The sequence below is a fragment of the Loxodonta africana genome, chromosome 21, assembly GCF_030014295.1.
Source record: "Loxodonta africana isolate mLoxAfr1 chromosome 21, mLoxAfr1.hap2, whole genome shotgun sequence".
Classification (NCBI taxonomy): domain Eukaryota; kingdom Metazoa; phylum Chordata; class Mammalia; order Proboscidea; family Elephantidae; genus Loxodonta; species Loxodonta africana.
In genome coordinates this window covers 33585887-33606641 of record NC_087362.1, presented here as the reverse complement: position 1 = coordinate 33606641, position 20755 = coordinate 33585887, and the positions used below count along the sequence as shown (strand labels likewise).

At 45.6% G+C, this 20755-nt stretch overlaps 1 protein-coding gene across 1 annotated transcript in view; it reads right to left on the bottom strand.

Annotated features, from left to right (window-relative positions):
* Window positions 1–10083: 10083 nt before the first annotated feature.
* COTL1 (coactosin like F-actin binding protein 1) overlaps window positions 10084–20755 on the bottom strand; it is a 42942-nt gene continuing 32270 nt past the window's right edge. Inside the window, exon 4 of the mRNA XM_064273730.1 lies at window positions 10084–11227. Within this exon, the coding sequence (XP_064129800.1) occupies window positions 11117–11227 (111 nt within the window). The 3' untranslated portion in view covers window positions 10084–11116. The remainder of the gene's footprint in view (window positions 11228–20755) is intronic.

Genomic DNA, 20755 nt, shown 5'->3' with positions numbered 1-20755 from the left:
CATTCATTCAGTAAATATTTAAAAGTGTAATCTAGGGGTAGCAAACTCAGATGCCTACAGGAACCAGATAGTTACCACAGAACAGGGAGATTAAGTAGAGGGTTGTGACTTCAGGCCCTAGAAAGTGCACCCCCATCTGTACAAGGCAGCCACAACTCAGTCCTAGCGCCTTGTGACTCCATGGGAGTATAGTTCCAGTGTTATGGAGCTTCAGATTTGTCAGGAAAAGTTGACAGCTGGATTTTTATGTTAAATTTTTTGACTTTTAAACACTAGCAACCAATTCAAACTTTGGGGAGGGCTTCTGGGTACTGTTGTACAGGTTGGGCACTGCACAACTCTGTGGACACCAGTCTCATGTTATTTCAAGTGAACAGTACCCCTGGAGTTGTGTGCTGGCAAACTGCTCAGCCATATGTGTGCAGGCTACACAAACCTGTCAAGGGCCCAATCTCACCTGTGGGTTACCAGCTTGTCAATTCCAACTCTAAAGATTCTCCCACAGAGATTAGGCTAGGTAAATTCTGGCACAGCAGTCTCATATAAGCCACAAAAAAGATGACTATAATAACATTCATTAACATAGAAAGATGTTCACCACAAATTGATAAGTGAAAAGAGCAGGCTATAAAAACACAAGTAGATTTTAATTTCAATGTTTGAATCTATTGAGCAGTTATTGAGATCCTACTATAAACCAGGCAGTGTGCCAGGAGCTGGAAGAGCTGACAGGTGTACCAGACACACTCCTGCCCCCAGGGTGGCACTGGGGGTAGACCCAGAAGCGGAGGCACGCACCCCAGAGAAGGGAGGTTTCTGAGGAAGCCGTTGAAATGGCTGTGGAGATGCAGAAGATGGGGGCCTGGGCAGCGGGATCCCCTGGGGGCTGAGGGAGGCAGCCTAAAGTGAGGCGGGAGAGGGCACTGGGAGCATCTGGGGGCTGCCTTGGCCCTCCTGAGCCATTCTTCCTTGCAATCTTTCAGGTCAACAATTTGGTTCTCAACAGTGACCAGCCTATTTTCCATTAGTTTTGAACTTTCAAAGTCAAAACTCATGCTATTGAGAGGTAACACATCTTCCCTGCTCTTCACTGGATCTCCGTAAGGATTGCTATTGGTTTTTCCTCGGCTTCTCTCAGGCTCTCCTGGCAAGTCTACCTTAAAGGAAGTCACCTGCTCAGGTATGCATTTTGCCATTTCTCTTCTGTTCCTGGGGGCACTGTTGAATTATTCTGTTTGTTTAAAAAACATTTCGAAGGGCCATATGTACCAGAGACTACATCATCCTGAGACCGGAAGAACTAGATGGTGCCTGGCTACAACCAGTGACTGCCCTGACAGGGAATATAACAGAGAACCCCTGAGGGAGCAGGAGAGCAGTGGGATGCAGACCCCAAATTCTCATAAAAAGACCAGACTTAATGGTCTGACTGACACTAGAAGGACCTTGGTGGTCATGGCCCCCAGACCCTCTGTTGGCCCAGGATGGGAACCATTCCCAAAGCCAATTCTTCAGACATGGATTGGACTGGACAATGGGTTGGAGAGGGATGCTGGTGAGGAGTGAGCTTCTTGGATCAGGTGGACACTTGAGACTATGCTGGCAACTCCTGCCTGGAGGGGAGATGAGAGGGTAGAGGGGGTTAGAAGCTGGTGAAACGGACACAAAAAGAGAGAGTGGAGGGAGAGAGCGGGCTGTTTCATTAGGGGTAGAGTAATTGGGAGTATGTAGCAAGGTGTATATAAGTTTTTGTGTGAAAGGCTGACTTGATTTGTAAACTTTCACCTAAAGTACAATAAAAATTAAAAAAAAAAAAAAACTATTTCAAAACTTCTGTATTCCAAACAGATGGAAAATAATCTAGCAAAGCCCTACCTGCCCCTCACATAGATGTTAACATTTACTGTATATACTTCTTCCAACTCTTTTAAAAATAAATGAAACCACTAATAGAATAGAGTACAAAAATAAATCTGTACATCGATGGGCAACTGATTTTCATCAAGGACACTAAGTCCATTTAGTGGGGAAGGAAGAATCTCCTCAATAAAAGGCACTGCCAACAATGGTTGTCAACGTACAGAAAAATGAAATAGGATCCATGCCTCACAAACACAACCAAACCCAACCCGGTGCCATCGAGTCGATTCCGACTCATAGCGACCCTATAGGACAGAGTAGAACAGTCCCATAGAGTTTCCAAGGAGCACCTGGTGGATTCAAACTGCCGACCATTTGGTTAGCAGCTGTAGCACTTAACCACCATGCCACCAGGGTTTCCCCATGCCTCACACCAGACACAAAAACCAATTCAAAATGGATCAAGGGCCTAAATGTGAAAACTAAAACCATAAAATTCTTAGAAGAAAATTTAGGGGCATGGCTGTGGGGCCTGGTTTTTAGTGATAGATTATCAAATATGGCAACAAAAACATAGCAGCAAAAGACAAAATAGATGAATGGACATGGACCTTCATAAAAATTAAATACTTTTGTTCATCAAAGGACTTTATCAAAAAAGTGAAAAGATAAGATTGGGAGAAAATTTTTGTGAACCATGTATCTGGTAAGAGTCTAATATCGTATATATATGAACTTCTGCGATGTAACAGCAAAAAGACCAAAGAACCCAATTTAAAAAGAAAAATAGGCAAAAAACTTGAACAGACATTTCACTGAAGAAGATATTCAAATGACCAACAAGCACATGAAAAGATACCCATTAGCCATTGTTGTTTGTATGTTGAGAGTAGATTCTGATGCACAGTGACCCTATAGGACAAAGTAGAACTGCCCCATAGGGTTTCCTAGGCTGTTATCTCTACAGGATCAGATTGCCAGGTTTTTTTTCCTGAAGTGGGTTCGAACCTTTCAGTTAGCAGCCAAGTGTTTAACCATTACACCAGCAGAGCTCTTTTATTAGCCATTAAAACTCATTGCCCTCGTTAGATTCCAACTCAAAGCAACCCTATAAGACAGAATAGAACTGCCCCTTAAGGTTTCCAAGGAGCGGCTGGTGGATTCGAACTGCCAACCTTTTGGTTAGCAGCCGAAAGTCTTAACCACTGGCCACCAGGGCTTCAAATATGAGGTAAAACATGAACGCACCAGGCAGGGACTGCACATTCATTTTATTCTAGTCTCTTTCTTCTTAACCTTTTATTATTATTCATGAAACTTTTCAAAACATGGTACAATTTATTCTTCCTTACTGCAAAAGTAGTATTAAAGCCAAAATAAATAAAGCCAAGGATTTTTTATCTCAGGAAAATTACCACTACAATGTATTCTTCATTACTGCAAAGGCAGTACTTACAGGCCAAAAAAATAAATCTAAAGGAATTTGAATCTCAGGAAAGTTACCACTATGTATTCTTCATTATAATAGAAGCAGTACTAACAGCTAAGGAGCAGAAACAGCTGCCCCAGAATACTGGACAGCTGCTCACAGCAAACCATCCACCTGCTACATGTGGAAGCAATGATTGGGCCCTAGGATGGAAGGCGGGGGTAAGAATAACTTCTGAGGGTTCTAGTCTCTTGAAAAGTATCACCGCAAGGCATTACTCTTTATTGTAAAGGCATTATTTACTGTTCAGAAACCAGAAATGCAGGGAGCCAGTAACACCTGGACACAATGAATGGCATCAAGGAGAAAATGGCCACTATGACTGAATGAAGACTGGGAATAGCTTATTCGTGTGGATAAATACATTCTTACTGAGAACACAGTAACTGGGAAACATAAGGGGGAGGCTTATCTCACGGAAATAAAAGCAAACACGTCAAGGTTTAGAAAATTCACACATGCAGGGGACATCACCTACGACAATGCTCCATCTACACAAAAACAAGGCTCCATCTCAGGGTTCTTGAATTTCTCGCATTGGGCTAATTGGGCTACCTCCTCCCCAAAGAATTCCAGAGGCTTAAAAAGTTGTTGGGATACTGTGTGTCCACGGGTCACTAACAGGTTAAAACAACAGAAATTTATCTCCTTAACACTCTGCAGGGCAGAAGCCCAAAATCAAGGTGTCAGCAGATCTTTCCCTGTCTCTTCCAGCGTCTGGAGGCCCCAGGTGTTCCTGGGCTTGTAGCCCATCACTCCAATCTCTGCCTCCATCTTCATGTGGTTTCTCCTCCGGGCCTATCTGCTCTCCTTCTCTTGTAAGGACACGAGTAATCCACCCCAATTCAGGATGACCTCAGCCCAGAATTCTGCAAAGCTGTTAAGACGTGGGTCCATTCACAAATGGGCCTGGAGATGGGTAGTCACCGCCTACTCACACGGAGCTTCTCCTCTCTGCACTCAAACAGAAGTTCTTTGCGGGTACATCAGATGACCTCTGGTATGCCTGGTTTTAACTTGATTCTGCTTGGAAGTTCTAGTGGAAGTTCATGTTGTACCTGTTCTTGGCCCCACCAGATTCTTGACTGATCTTTCTTTAGGATTATGGGCTCAACACATCCTGACCGAGACACAGAGAACCAACGTTCGAGCAATTCCTCTGACTGAATTACACTTGTCTTTCTTTGAAGGTGGCATATTTGATGTGATAGTCACCATTTTGAGTCATTTGGATGCATGTAGACTGTGATCTGAGAATTATATAACAAAATTACTCAACAATCCCTAGCGTTTCTCTCTGGCATCCAGCTATCAGCTGAAAATGACTAATAATGATTTTCTTTTCCTTTTTTTATGTCATGGAACCACTCCCTGCTTAAACCCTTCGGAGCTCTCACTCTGCTTGGGATAAAAATCCAAAATCATTACCCTGGCCTACTGGAACCTGCTGTGCATCAGATTCCCCTGGGGATCTCAAAAATCTATTAATGCCAACTCTACCTCAGACTTGGATCCAATTGGCCTCAGGTTGGGCCAAGAAATAAGTAGTTTTTTTAGGCTACCCAGGTGATTGGAATGTACAGGGAGAGTTCTGATACATGTTGCGCTTCCTCCTACCCCAGGGCCTTTGCACATGCTTTGCTTCTGCTTGAAACATCACTGCGCCCCCTGCTTCTGCTTTCAGCCTACTCATCTCTCAGCTCTCAGTGTGTCAGGGTAGAAATGCACTCCATAGAGTTTTCAATGGCTGATTTTTTGCAAGTACATCACTAGGCCTTTCTTCCAAGTCACCCCTGGGTAAGTTTGAACCTCCAACCTTTCAATTAGCAGCCAAGCACATTAATAAAGTTGCATTGGCTACCAACCTCTGTCAACTCTTCATGTTCTATCTCCTTTACAACCATATTTCTCTTTGGTGGCATTGGTCACACTGGGCCAGTCATTTAGTATTTCTCCTCTCCACTAGACTGGAAGCTCTTTGAGGGCAGGGACTGGGGCTATCTTGTGAGATCTCCACTGCCATCTCGTGTCTGGCACTTAGTAAGAGCTCAATAAATTTTTGGGAGGAATGAATTAGACGTTGTGGCATGCGAATTGAGGTAGGAGGGAGGGGCCATGTACCAAGGCAGCAGGCCACAGGGTTCTTGCTCTCAGGAAATCTCCACTCTACTATGTAATAGATGTGGGCCTTCACCTCCCAGTCCTCATTCAAAAAATGGGTAGACAAAGGCATCCCTGGTCTAGGAGTCAGGCTACCTTTCTTCTACTTTTTTTTTTTTTTTTCCCTAGGACAACATCCTTCTAATCTCAGCTCTGCCGTTACAGTTACCTAGGACAAGATACATAAACTCCCTGGGCCTTAGTTTTCACCTCTGTAAAATGGGCATAACACTGAGTCCTTCTGAGGTGCAAGAGACTTGGAAAATGCTTGGGGCACTATCAGATGTGACCGGAGCAAAGAATGATGTTATCGGGGTCGGGGATGGGGAGGGTGTTAGGCTGGCCCCTTTGAACACGAAAGAGGAAATGACAGAAAAACTGGGGGAGACTGAAGCTGGAAGAGGAAAGAAAAGAAGTGACAACTGAGGGTCCTCGTTGCTGTTCTGAGGTGGACAGAGGAGGGGTAGAGAACCCCTTTCAACCTAGATTCTTAAGGAGGGGTTGAGCAGGGACCACTGCCTCCCATGCTGTGCTTAGGTGGCAAACATTCAGAAACCTTACTCTCGACAAGCCGAGAAGTTCCCAGCATTACCTGCAAAAGGGCCTGAGCCCTGGTCAGAGCTGGAACTTCCTCTCGGGCCCCAGCCTTGTGTTCCTGAGTCCTCCTCTGCACAATCAGAAAGTCCCCCAGTTCCTCCTTCCTCCAAACCTGCTCTCAGGAGGCTTTTGTAAAACTTGGGGTCAAGGGCTTAATGTTCACCAGGCTTAAAACCCCGTTAAGGCTGACTGACATTTTTAAAGGGGCAAGCCCTTAACTTTCCAACTGTGGAATTTTGCCCAGAAATAAGAACAGAGTAGAGAACTGTCGGGGTTTTATTTTCTGGTGTGTTTTGGGAGTGGTCAGGGGGAAGACCTTTGGGCCTAAAGGGAAACATGACTCTTTAAAAAAATTAACTTCATTGTTTTTGGGAAGTGTGGCTAGTTGCCATCGAGTTGGCTCCAACTCGTGGTGACCTTACGTGCAACAAAATGAGATGTTGCCTGGTCCTGCGTCACTGGAAAGTATATGCATACTCAAATAAAGCTTCTAAAAGATAACATAGAAGAACATGCTGATGACCTTGGGGTAGGCAGAGAGTTCTTAAACAGCACCCAAAAAGCCCAATTCTAAAAGAAAATATATGGCTCAGGGCACAGGGGTAGAAGAGAGTTTAATGGGGAACTGTCCACAAAGGAAGTCCCTGGGTGGTGCAAACAGTTTGCACTTGAATACTTACCTAACAGTTGGCAGTTCGAACCCACCCAGTGATGCTGCAGAAGAAAGGCCTGGCAATCTACTTCAGTAAAAATTAAAGCCAGGAAAACCCCATGGAGCACATGGTTTGCCATGAGTCAGGATTGACTCCAGGGCAATGGGTTTGGTTTCTCATTTGGTCCATGAAGGTGTGAGTGGCGTCCAGGGAAATATCCATACGGTGTCCCAGGGTGACCTGGGGTGTCTCGGGGCTGGCAACAGCAGGGCGCGGGGGAACCCAGAGAGGGCAGCTGTGTGGAAAGGGGCCCACGGGAGGGATCTGGGGAATTAGTACCCCAATCCCATCTCCAGCTGTGCCCCCATTGGAAATGTGGATCACCCCACACAGATCAGCCTCCCAGGCCCAGGGAGGGTAGAGAGAAGAAACTGGAAGGGAAAGGAAGGGGAATCGGCCAATTACAACCCAGGAAGAATGTACAGGGAGGGAGTGGCCCAGTGACCATAGAACTGAAATATGTCCTCAGAGTTCCACTGTGTCTGAAAGGCCCCCAGACAGAGGCATGGGTGATTAGAATTGCAGAGGAGACACATACCCTGGGCCACCCTGAGGTCCAGCTCCGAGCTCCACCCGAAGCTACCTCCAGGTTCCCCTTAAGGAATGGATACTGTTGTGAGAGTTGATTTTTTCGTCCTTGTTTTTGTCTCTTCTAACCCTGATGGCATAGTGGTTAAGTGCTATGGCTGCTAACCAAAAGGTCAGCAGTTCAAATCCACCAGGTTCTCCTTGGAAACTCTATGGGACAGTTCTACTCTGTCCTACAGGGTCGCTATGAGTTGGAATCAACTTGACAGCAACAGGTTTGGTTTGGGTTTTATGGTTCGCTAAGAAATGGGGAACAGGAAGCACCAGGAGGCTGCGATGAGGACAACCCACCCTGGGGTGAGGGCAGCAGACCTTCCTCAGCAATGGTTGTCGGGGAGCAGCCTGCCTCTCCACTCCCAGAGAACCCCTAGGGAGGAAGCCGCCTGCAGGAGGACCGGACAAAGTTGAGAGAAAAGAAGCATCTCCCAGGGATCAACCGGCTAGGAGCAGCAAGCTACTGGGAGCACAAAAATAATACGCTGTAATTATTCGCCTGTCTTATTGTCAGCTGCCTCTCGCCACCCTACCCCAGACAAATTCTGCGAGCCTGAGGGCACTGAGGCAGGGATATTTCCTTCACCCCTGCCCCCAGGAGGCAAATTCCTTGATATTCCTCCTACTGAGGGGTTGGTTTATGTCCCCTACCTTTGGAGTCTCTGGGTAGCATACAGTTAAGGGCTAAACTACTGGCAAAAGTTGGTAGTTCAAACCCACCTAGAGGGGCCGGGGAAGACAGGTCTGGTGATGTGCTTCTGAAAGGACCTTGAAAACCCTACAGAGCACTTCTACTCTGCACACGTGAGGTCGCCATGAGTTCTAATACGCTCCACCACAACTAACAACAGGACCACCTAAGAATAGAGAAAATGATGTGTGACTTCCAGGCTAGGCCAGAAAAGGTCAGTCAGCTCTGCCTGGTTCTCTCGGAGTGCTGGTTTCCCCACTATTCATATTGGGGCCTGGGAGTCCGGTGGAAACAAGCCTGCAGGAGGGGCCAGGAGACCAGCCACTCTCCAGGCCAGGTTTTCCAAAACTCGGAGGGCAGACGTGAAGATGGATATCTACTGAGCCCAAGTTCTCCCACCGTAGCTAGGAAGCCCTTATGCTGGGAAGCAGAAGAAACTAATTTGGTACAGGAAAAAAATAAACACACATAGAGCTACAGAGGCCCCGCCACAGTCAGGCTGAACTCAAAACACCAGACACCACTGCATGCATTCCACACACGCAGTCACCGCCCTTCTTGTCTTCCTCCACGGTAGTATCTTAGTTAGCAAGTGCTGCTGTAACAGAAATAGCGCACATGGGTGGTTTGAAAGAACAGGAACTTATTTTCTCACAATTTAAGAGGCCAGATGTCCAAATTCAGGGCACTGGCTATAGGCAGAGGTCCTTTCTTGTCTATTTCAGCTTCTTTTGTTGTTGCTGGTAGTTTTCATCTAGTTGATTTTGTCTCAGCTTCTAGTAGCTGGCAATCCTTGGACTTCCTGGGCCTTGACTGTCTTCAGATAGGGTCTGTCTCTCCCCACTTACGCTTGCTTGCTTTGATGCCTAGCCTTCTCCTTTTAGATCTCAGAATTGAGTAGGTTTAAGACACAACTTACACTGATATGGTCTCATTAACATAACAAAGAAAACCCTATTCCCAAATGGGATTACATCCACAGGTATAGGGCTTAGGATCCCAACACATATTTTAGGGGGTCGGGGGGCACGATTTAATCCGTAACAGGTAGGTAAGAGTAGTGACCACTTCACAGATCAGGAAACTGAGGCTCAGAGAGGCTAAGTAACTTGTCTAAAGTCACACAGCTGGTGAGCAAAGGAGCAGGGACTTGAAGCCAGACATAGCTGGGGTGGGCTGGGGGCAGCGTGATCACAACCTTGTCTATATCTTGCAAGATTCTGTCCTGTGAATTTTGTTTTCCATCCTTTCTCGCACCCTCCCTGCCCCACACTTGGCTCCTCCAAACCCAGTTGTCCGTGTGTTCCCACTCTGCTGGCCTGATTCTGTGTCCCCCCGGACCTAGTGTGCTGAAATTCCAGTTTTAAGATCTAGTATGAGCTCAGAAAGGATGTCACAGCTAAGCTGGGGAAGGTGCTTTCTTGCAGCTTTTGTGAGAAGTCTGGGAGGAGGATTCTGGCCACTCAAGAACTATGGCAATCCTGCTGTCTCATCACCCCTTCAAATCGAGCGCCTCCCCACTCACCCACAAGCTACAGTCCCAGGGCCTCAGGAGACTCGGGTTCAAACCCCAGCTCTGCCATTTTTCTCGCTGCGTGACACTGGGTTGTTTAGCCAGTCTGAGTCACTGTTTCCACAAAATGGGGAAGACAGCACCTGTTTCTTGCAGTGGTTTTTAAGAAGTAAATAAGCTACTGAACATGCACATGCCTAATCCCCAGTAGCTCTACAAACGCCTCGCACAGCTCAGTAAGACAATTACCTTTATTTTGTTAAAAGAGAGAGAAGAAACAGTTTTATGAGACAAATCAGAAAATCAAACTGTTTTTTGAAAAACAAAAAAAACATTTATTTCTGTAAACTGTTTGAGTGCGGGTGTTCTTCACAACCCCAATACAGTACAGACATCCTCCCCTCAAGTGAAATGAGCAAAGAAAACAAGAAAAAGATCTACATAAAATGTGCTCATGAAGAACAAAGCCAATCTCATCTTTCCTTTTTTTTTTTTTTTAAAAAATCCTTTTGAATGTGCGGTGCACATGATTGAAACCACAGATGCCGGGGTCCCCATGAGTGCTGGGACTTCCACTTAAGATGCAGCAAAATAGGCAGGGTAGGCCCACAGGCCCGAGCATCCTCGGTCCTACAGAGGACCCTGCTGAATGTAAGGACCAGTTCCCAGTTTCACGTAAATTCCCATTCCCCATCTGGTCCTCTGTCCCTAACGTCTTGGTCACTTTGGGAGCCCCTGAAGCTAACCCTGAAGTTAACCACTTCCTGTCAAGTCTTGGGACTCAGACCTATGCCCTCTCTTCATGCCACAATGAGATTTCGATCAACAGGATGGGGATGGGCGGTTCCAGACCACCTGGCAAAGCCAGTGCCAAGCCAAGTTTTAAGGCAAATTTTATCTCTTCTTATTCGGTCTGAGTCAGACATAGACTTGTCTCCATCTCTGTCAGACATGTCCCTTAGGCAACTTTGATGGGGGTGGGGGTGAGGGACCCTGAAGCACATTCTAGGAGGTCCAAGCTAGAATACATGTGTGTTCCTACAAACGCTGAGGTGGGCCAGCACTGCTCCTGGGACAGCTGCCTCCTTAACAGTAAACAGGAGGGCATGCCAGAAAGCCAAGATGGTGGCACAGGTTTCATTAGCAACGTGAGGTCATGGTGGCTCAGGCTAGGCAAGAGAAATGTCAGGAAAAGGGGTCACTACAGGAGGTACCTCAAATCTGATGACATGCATGACCTTGGCATCAAAACGATTTTTCTTTAGAATAAAAAAGAGGAGGAAAAGGAAGAAGGTAAAAGAAAGATGTTCCATGAGCGTCAGGAGATAGAAGACAACAGGGTTCATGAGGGAGGCAGGAAAGGGGACTGGGCTGCAGACACAGGATGGCGGCATTGCCTCTCGTCGCTTCTCTTCTCCCTGGTGGGCTGGTAGGCTGGTAGCTGGGCCGGGGGGCCCTTCCCCCGGGGAGCAGGCAGATGACTTTGGCCAGGGGCAGGGGGAGGGCGGGGGTTACTCTGTCTGAGCATCGTAATTGGCTCCCCCTGCCTTCTTCAGCTCACTCTTGATGAAGTCTTCCTCCAGCTCCTTCCGATCACTGATCACAAACTCTTTAGCAAAGTTCTGCAAGAACAAATTAGAACACACACAGTTCCTATTAAAAAGGAAGAGGCGGGATCGAAGTGTTGCTCAGCCAACACACTAAGAAGTCTTGGCACCGAAAACATTAAGAAATGATCAAAATGGAAATTTGTCAGCAGGGTGGTTTGGCAGAACAAAACAACCACTAGAGATCATTGAATGGGTGAAGTTGAAGTCCTCTGAGCCTCAGTTTCCTCAGATGTGAAAAAAAAACCCATCCTTTTCAGCAGAATGATAGTGACAACACTGGAAAGGCAGGCTGGTGTGCTGGCAAATGTTTAACACTAGGCTCTCTAGTAAAAGAAAAAACGGGAAACGCCCGTATTATGGATTGAACCTTGTCCTTCCAAAATATATGTTGAAATCCTAACCCCTGTCCCTGTGAATAAAAAGGCTACTAAGTAGCACAAATGGGTTGTGCTTGACTACTAACCTAAAGATTGGTGGTTCAAACCTACCCAGCAGCACTGTGGAAGAAAGGCCTGGCAACCTGTTCCCATACAGATTACAGCCAAGAAAACCCTATAGAGCAGTTCTATTCTGTAAAACATGGGGTCTACTACTCAGTGTCAACAGGTTTGGTTTGGTACCTATGAATATGATCCTGTTTGAAAATAGGTTTTGTTATGTTAATGAGGTCATACCAGAGTAGGGTGGGTCCTAAACTTAATCCCTTCTGAGTGGTATGTTATAAAAAAGGAAAACAGACATGAAGAGACAGACACACAGGGGGAGACGCCATGTGATGATAGAGGTAGATACACCTTTAAGTAGCAAAGGAACACCAAGGATGGTTGGCAGTTACCAAAAACTAGGAGGCTTGAAGGTCATCTGACTCCGTAGCTGGTGGTTATAAAAGCATCACCTACCACCAAAAAGAGAAACCCTGGAGGCCGAGTTTCACGGTATTAAGATAAACCACTTACTAAGTTACTAAGAATACTAGCAGGAAGGGAGAAGGGGGACTAACACTTATCAAGCAGCTAAGATGTGCCAAGCACATGTGCAATTTCTCATTTAATCATTCCTCAGCATATTAGCTTTTTTCTTTTTTTTTAAACAGATAAGGTCCATGGGCTAGGCTTGGAGAGATTTCATAACTTGTTCAGAATGAGTAAATGTTCTTTAAAACCTTTTTCTTTCTATTCCATGATACTGTGCCACCAAGTATACATGTATGTAATCAGTACAAATGAGAGAATACAAGCCAGATGTGAAAGATTTAAGAAAGGAGAACTGAGAATTAACCTGTTTCTCAACGCCGAGCCCCAGTGGCATGGGGGAGGGCAGACAACAGCCCCAGGGAGGAGAAAGCCAATAGCTTAAGATGCCTGTGGAAGGAAGTCCAAAGGGCCTCTGCTGTGTGATAGCTATATATGGCAAACTAAGGAAATAGGAACCCTGGGTGTTTGCATAAGTTAGTTATTAGAAGATTTAGATTAAGAAGAAATACATTTGATAAGACCTAAGAAATCTAAAGTGAAATTGTATATGCACCATGCACAGTCAAACTTAAAACCACAAGTATATGGGAAATCAAATTATAACCAAAATAAGATGCAGAACAGAATTGTAGAAGGTAATAAATTGTGACACAACAATAAATGTAAATGAACAAAATTATTTTTTAAAAAAGATATGTCTCCAATTAGAAAAAACGGGAAGATTATTAGAAAATGGTTCTAAGTTATATCCAACAAGAGTATAAAAAAGAGCAACAATTTGGTCTCTGAAAAAGTTTAAAGTAAATTGAACCTAACACAGGGTCATTCTGCAACTTGATAACCCTTTCGGATCAGCTGGATATCCTTTGCTCTCTTCGCCAATAGAAAGTAAAATAGAAGATGATTTTACCCATAGCAGATATGTTTTTATTGTCATTGTCTGTTGTTGTTAGTTGTCATTGAGTCAATTCTGACTCATGGCAACTCTGTTTTGTACAGAGTAGAACTGCTCCATAGGGTTTTCAAGGCTTTGGCCTTTTGGAAGCAGATCAAGCCTTTCTTCTGAGATGCCTCTGGGTGTGTTTGAACTGCCAACCTTTAATCGAGCACTTAACTGTTTGCAGCACTGAGGGACTCCCTGTCACTGTCTAAAGAGGCGTTAAAGACAAGTAGCCCAGTGATCCAATGACTGCAGGAAAAAAAAGGGTGGCAGGGGCAGGGGACTACAGAGCTCAGTTTAAAGTTCCATATTATTTTTAAAATCTTTTATTTTTGTTGTTGAGCATATACACAGCAGAATGCACACCAATTCAACAATTTCTACCTGTACAATTCAATGACTTTGATTATATTCCTCGAGTTGTACAAACATTCTCACCCTCCTTCTCCGGGTTGTCCCTCCCCATTAACATAAACTCACCTCCCCCTAAGTTTCCTATCTAACCTTTCGAGTTGCTGTTGTCAATTTGTTCCTGTATAGATAATTCTTAAAAGAGCATAATGCTCAAGGCAGACATTCTTACATTTTTTTTTATTGTTTTGTTTTAAGAAGACTTCAGGGGATATTTTTGGTTTAAGGTTCAAAGATTATCTCAGGACAATAGTTTTGACGTTAATCCAGCCTCCATGGCTCCAAGAAATCTGGATTCCAGGAGTATTTGAAATTCTGTTCTAACATTTTCTCCCTTTTGGTCAGGATTCTTCTATCGAAGTCTCATATTAATATTTCATTCCCAATTTCCCTTCAGGGATACACCAGAGAGCTGGACTGTGCAACATTAAAAGTCCTTCTTCGTTCTTGACTGAAAAAAATGTACTTTCTCTTCTAATGACTGAGACGAGCAGTTTAAACATTTCTGAGGCTACAATGACTGTGGCCATGCTTCAGGACCTATAGAAAAGACCGCAAATTCCCTCTCTGGGAGAATCCTGCAGCTCTGCCTACAGGGTGGGTAGGTAGAACGGCCTTCTATTCAGATAAGAGCCTTGTCATGTCCCTGCACCTTCAGCCTGACTAATGGCTGGTGCATTTGGGTTTGCTCTGCCTGTCATATGAGTCCCTGCCAAATAACTGTCAAGGGGTATAACCAGGAACTGCTAAAGGGTATAACCACGCTGTTCCAAAGCTTAGCCAAAAGGAAGGGATTTATGGATGCTTCCTTCTAGGTCTTACAGCCTCATCACCATCTTTTATGAGTTGAATTTTTTCCTCCAAAAAGATAGGTTAACCTAACCGCCAGTGAATGTGACCTTGTTGGGAAACTGGGTCTTTGCAGAAGGAATTAGTTAACATAAGGTCACACTACAGTTGATAGGCCCTCATCCAATTTGACTGCCGTCCTTAGGAGAAGAGACTGACAGGGTGAAGGCCATGTGATGATAGAGGCAGAGACTGGAGTGATGCATCTACAACCCAAGGAATGCCAGGAACCAAAAGAAGCTGGAAAAGACAAGGTAAGATTCTTTCCTAGAGCCTTCTGAGATAGGACAGCCTGTCGGCACCTTGATTTTGGACTTCTGGCCCCCAGAACTGTGAGACAATAAATTTTTGTTGTTTAAAGCCACCCAGTTGGTGGTACTGTGTTACAGAAGCCCTGGGAAGTGAGTACAGCATCACAGATTGCAGGGCTGGAAGGTCTTTAGAAGGCACCTTATCTCAACTCTTCAATTCATGGAAAGGGAAACTGAGGCTCAGTGACTGATGCTCACACATGGCTGACTAAATGACAGAGCTGGTCCCAGGGCCACTCTCCTCACTGCTTAACCCACCACTCTCTGCCCGCCCATCTGCATTCACCTTCCTCCCTAACCCACTGCTCTCCACCCTCCAATCTGAGTTCACCTTCCTCTCTAACCCACTGCTCTCCACCCTCCCATGTGCGTTCACCTTTCTCCCTAACCCACTGCTCTCCACCCTCCAATCTGAGTTCTTCCTCTCTAACCCACTGCTCTCCGCCCTCCCATGTGTGTTCACCTTCCTCCCTAACCCACTGTTCTCCGCTCTCCCATGTGCATTCACCTTCCTCCCTAACCCACTGCTCTCCACCCTCCAGTTTGAGTTCACCTTCCTCCCCATGTCTGTGGAGGTGTCTCAGCATTCATGTGTTCCTCTCTGCTTCATGCTCATCCTATGATCTGCCCATCCCTTCCCATCCTTGTGCCCAGCGGGGACCCCAGTACCTTCCAGACAAGGTCTCTGGGAATGCCTTCCCCTTTGTCTCCTGGATGGACTAGCCATGCGTGTGCCACCACAGGACACCATGTGCACATGCAAGCGAGACAGGCATGGGGTGGTGTTGATGTTCCTGAGGCAGCCCCAGGGCCGGAGCAGATGCCACACCTGCTCTTACCCTCCACTCTGACAGGGCAGCACTCCACTCCTTCAAGGCCAGAACCAGTGGGTTGAAGAGGTAAATGGCCCACTGCCCATGGCTCCCAGCCACCTCGTAGGCCTCCACCACACACAGGATGCTACACACCTGCAGGAGCTCAGGGATGAGTCGACACTTCCCATCCAGGCAGAACAGTGGGTTAGGGAGAAAGGTGAACACACATGGGAGGGCGGAGAGCAGTGGGTTAGAGAAGAAGGTGAACTCAGATTGGAGGGTAGAGAGCAGTGGGTTAGGGAGAAACAGCCTGACTCCAGCCAACCTGAATGCCAGCTTAAAAAGATCCCACCCTGCCCACCGCCAGTCCTTCCTCCCCAGAAAAGGCCTTCAACTTCACAGGGGGGACACCAGCACCTTGGGCAGCAGGCGTGACTGTATGTTTGTAAAAAGAGGCAGAAAGAGAATGAAAGCGGCTCTGTGGGCAGACCCACCTTGCAGTGGGGGTGATGTCTGAGACAGGAAGTAGCCGGCAAGGGGAATCTGCAATCAGACTCACTGAAACCACAGAAAACACGTCTATGCAAAGCCTGGCCACCTCCGTGCACGCACACCTCTGCATACACAGCCACTGTCCCCAGAACCCTTCTCACGCCCACCAAACACGAAGCTGGCGATGCTGACGGCTGCAAGGCTTCGGAGACACATCCTTATTTGGAAGGACTTTTTCTTTTTTTTTTTTTTTTGAGGGTCCAGAGCACCACTGACCTACAGAACTAGAATGCAAGCCACACGTGCAATATCAAATTGTCTAGTAGCCACATAAAGAGCCCTAGTGGCGCAGTGGTTAAGTGCTTGGCTACTAACCGAAGGGCTGGCTGTTTGAACCCACCAGCCACCCAGGTGGAGAATGATGTGGCAGTCTGCTTCCATACAGATTACAGCCTTGAAAACCCTATGGGTAGCTCTATTCTGTCCCATAGGGTCACTGGGAATCAGAATCGACTCTACAACAATGGATTTTTGAGTTTTTTTAAGTAGCCACATTAAAGAAGGTAAAAAGAAACAGGTGACATTAATTTTAGTAGGATTTTATCTAACCCAATATACCCAAAATCTTATTTCAACATGGAATCAAAAAAATATTAACAAGGTCTTTTGCATTCTTTTTTATTCATACTAAGTCTTCAGAATCTAGCATGCCTTTTACACGTATGGCGCATAGCAATGCAGACCAGCCATGTGTCATGTGCTCAGTGACCGCACATGGCTGGTCACAGTGCAGGTCTGGATAGAACATGAGAAAGGCTGAAAGAACAATGTCACCAGCCAAGGAGAATCAATCTCCTCAAAGCCACATGTGCCAGTCTGGGACACTGTCACCATGGTTCCAAGAGACATCCTGTGGCTTGCTAATAGGAACACAGTGTCGCTTCTGATAGCTTCCAAGTGGAGGACTTTCCTTTTGTTCCTGGGCAGGACTGTTTAAAGGAAGAGGCCCCTCCAGCTAAATCTGACTCCAAGCGGCTTATGCCACCATCAAGAGTGTTCAGAAACAGGAAACAGCCATTGCAAGTTCAGGACAAGTTTCTCCCCTCTAATTTTTCTCAAGTGGATATATGTTCACGCCTCAAAGATGTAAAGACATCAGTCTGATTTCCAGGTGGAGGCAATTCTAGCATTTTTGGGACAAAGGCAATTCTAGCCAACAACTGGTATTAGGCACCAGAGACCTGTACACAGAAAAGCATCTATTTGCAAGGCTGGTTTTTAAAAGCATGTAAGCATTTTCCTATTCCTGCCTTTAAATCGTCCCTCTGATTTTTAAATGCCTGGCTTTAAACCCCAGTTCAGTCCTAGCGCTGTGAGTGGGTTCGGGCCCAGCAAACATATGGGCAGCTATCCATACACATCGCCAGCAGCCTGACCTTCGTCAGTGACTCAACCTCCTTGAGCCTCAGTCTCCTCTGCAAATGTGGACAATAATAGTACCCACGTGCTAGAGATGTTGTGAGGACTCAGTGGGTGTGCAAAGGGTTTGCAATGATGCCTGCTACTGAGTAGTACTCAATAATCATTAGACATCATTTTACATGATCTTGGGTTCACTTGCATTCTCAAGATTGTTAAGGGAAACTGAGATATAAAGAAATTCTGTGAAACACTCAGAGTGAAGGCAGGGAGTGACTGGTTCCTCTTCTGTGCACTGCAGTGATCTCTTCATTTCTAATGTTTATTTTTAAATAATGGGAAGTCCCAAGAATTTCTCTGAGTAATAGGTATCACTGGCACCTCTTCACCCTTGCAGAGAGAGGGTGGCAAGTCCAGGGGGACAACCAGGATTTAGGAGGGGGTCAGCTGCAGGAGAAAAGGGAGCAAGCCTGTCGGGGTAGACCAGTCGGATCTTCCACTTAGGCCACTGGGAGGATGGTGGGGATGTTAACCAATGTGGAGAATATGGGTGCAGGAGGAGGTCTAGGAGAAAAAAAATGAGTGGGGAGCCCCTGATAAACAAGCTTGTGATGTCACTAACGTGCAGAGGGACCAGGGAGGAGAGGTGATCTTTGTTGTATCCAAAGACAAGGAGAGCTAAAGCAACTCATTCTTCCAATAAACATGTGTCTGTTTAATACCTGTCATACACCAGACACTCTCCTAAGCCCTGGGAAGTCAAAACTCCAGTAGTCAGAGTCTCTGTGAGGGTCTGAGGGCAAAAAAAGAGAAGTAGAGCATTCTGGGAGGCTCTGGAGGAGCCATTCAATGGCTCTGGGCCCTGGTTTCCACCGCTATGAAAGAAGAGAGCTGGGCAAAAAGGTCCTTTTCCTACCACCATGCATAGATGTGCAGCTAAGTCTTGACAGAGTATCAGACAAAGCCCCACCTTGGATGCCAGAATCCAAGGGCCAGTGGGGAGAACAGGCACAGAAAAGTCAACTTTGGGATCAGCTTTTAAAATGAAGGCTATATGCCAGCTTCAGACACATCTCAACCCTTGCAAAAATGCACACTAGAAGGGGCCAGGGGTGGACAAGAAGCATGCTGGCCTCAATAATGTGTCTTTTTCCCACATGGACAAAGATTAATTATAAACCAAAGATCCTGGAGTGCTGAAGAAAAGCCGTCAGTCCCCAGCATCCAGCATCTTGCTGGGAAGCAGGGTGCCCTCCCAGGAGCCAGAGGAAAACTCACAGCCTTCAAGCCTGTTGGGCATTCAGCTGCCAGCCGCCTCTGGGCCTCTCCATGTCCCCTTCTGCAACTGTTCTAAGCACTTAAAAGACCAAGGCTGAACAATTCCTAACAGCATGGTGTAATTTACTCAAAAAGAATTAGTTCTTATAACAGGTGTGAGTCATCATAGAAAAGAGAAAAAAACAAACAGATCAAAGTGGTATGATATAGCATTCGACAGATTTGGGAACAAAGGGATCTGTGTCATGTGAACAGTGCAGAAGTGACTTGACCCTGCTTCACTGGGGGAGGAGATAGGGCAAGACAGAGGCACACAGCCACATTTCAGGTGGGCACAGTGTGATCATCTAATGCAGACAGATGGCAGGGGGGCATGAAGTCCTAAAGTGTGCTGTGAGTGAACATGGGCCAAAACCACATAAGGGCAGTGCCCACATGCCTGGAATCTTGACCCTGATGGGGTCACCACCTCTTTAGCATTTGGACGACCGCCTGGAATCTGACCTTCTGCCTTTCTGACCACAGATATTTACAGACGCCCACCTTGTCTGGTTTCTGACTACTGTTTCACTTTATCTAAATCAGTGATGGCAAGAATGTGACAAACATACCTCTACTCTCTCCTCCTGTATCCATGGCAGACATCACTAATCTATTGTAGCATTGTTCCCACTGAGTCCAGACCTAATCAGAATTCTTAACACAGAGCTTCAAATAGCTACTACCTATTGATCATTTGAAAAGGAGTTCTGGTGGTGCACTGATGAAGCACTTGGCTGCTAACTGAAAAGTTAGCAGTTTGAACCCACCAGCTGCTCCATGGGCAAAAGATGTGGCAGTCTGCTTCCATAAAGATTTCAGCCTTAGAAACCCTATGGGGCAGTTCTACTCTGTCCTCTAGGGTCTCTATGGGTTGGAGTCGACTCAATGGCAACAGATTTGGGTTTTTGTTTGTTTCGTTTTACTGATTATTTGACAAGTTAGATTTAAATCTAGGTTTAGATCTTCAACTTCTGCCTGGTCAAAATTGTACCCAGCATTTTTTTGTTCCTCAGCCACACCCACTTCTGGGAATTTTCCCAAATAAAAAATTTTCAATAGAATTTAGAAAAATTATAACACATATACCCAAAGAGGTTCATTGTCAGTAGATACCCAGCTGTTTCCAGTTTTTAAAACTGAAAGTTGAATAAATAAGTAAACAGTATCTTCGTTGAATGCTTCATATACACCAGGCACTTATATATAGTATCCTTTTTAATCCTTGCAACAATTCCATGAATTAGATATTATCATTCCAAATTTTCCGATAAGGAAACTAAGGCTCAGAGAGGTGAAGTAGCCAGCAAAAGGTCACAGGTTTGGTGAGTGGGGGAGCTGGGAATCCAACCTACATTTAATTCTGTACCCAAGCTCTTTACCAGGAAAACATACACACACACAGACACACACACACACACACACATATACATACATACACACACACACAAAATGAGGGTTATAGTCTTATGTATGATATACTGTGTTCACTCAACAAAACAGTACCCAGCCATTAAAATTCTGGAAACTGAAAACACATTTCTGAAAAGTTCAGGGAAAGAACATAAATCATATCTGGTACGATTAAAGCCCGGTATAACCATGCACCCATGGGGCAAAGGCTGCACGGGAATGAACAGAAATCTCTGTGTGAGGTGAAGGATGGTGGCTGATCACTATTTAACTCCTCAATTTTGTCTGAACAATTTTTAAAAACCACAATGCCCTGGGACAAAACCACTGTGGGGGAGGAAACGGAGAGCAAAGGGTTTGTTCCAGGAAGGGAATCTCAAAAGGCAGGCTGTCCAAGGACAAATATCAGAAGAGCAACAGGAAAGTATGGAAACATACAAGGAAGGGGAAAAGAAAGAGGGAAGAAAACAATCTCAAAGACAGACAAAATTTAAAGAATGCAGAAAGCCTTCAGCCTTAATAAACGACGTGCAAAATCCGCATTTCACACATTAAGACCTGTCTAGATTCATTTCTTCGGGCTCCTCCAGCTAAGACCT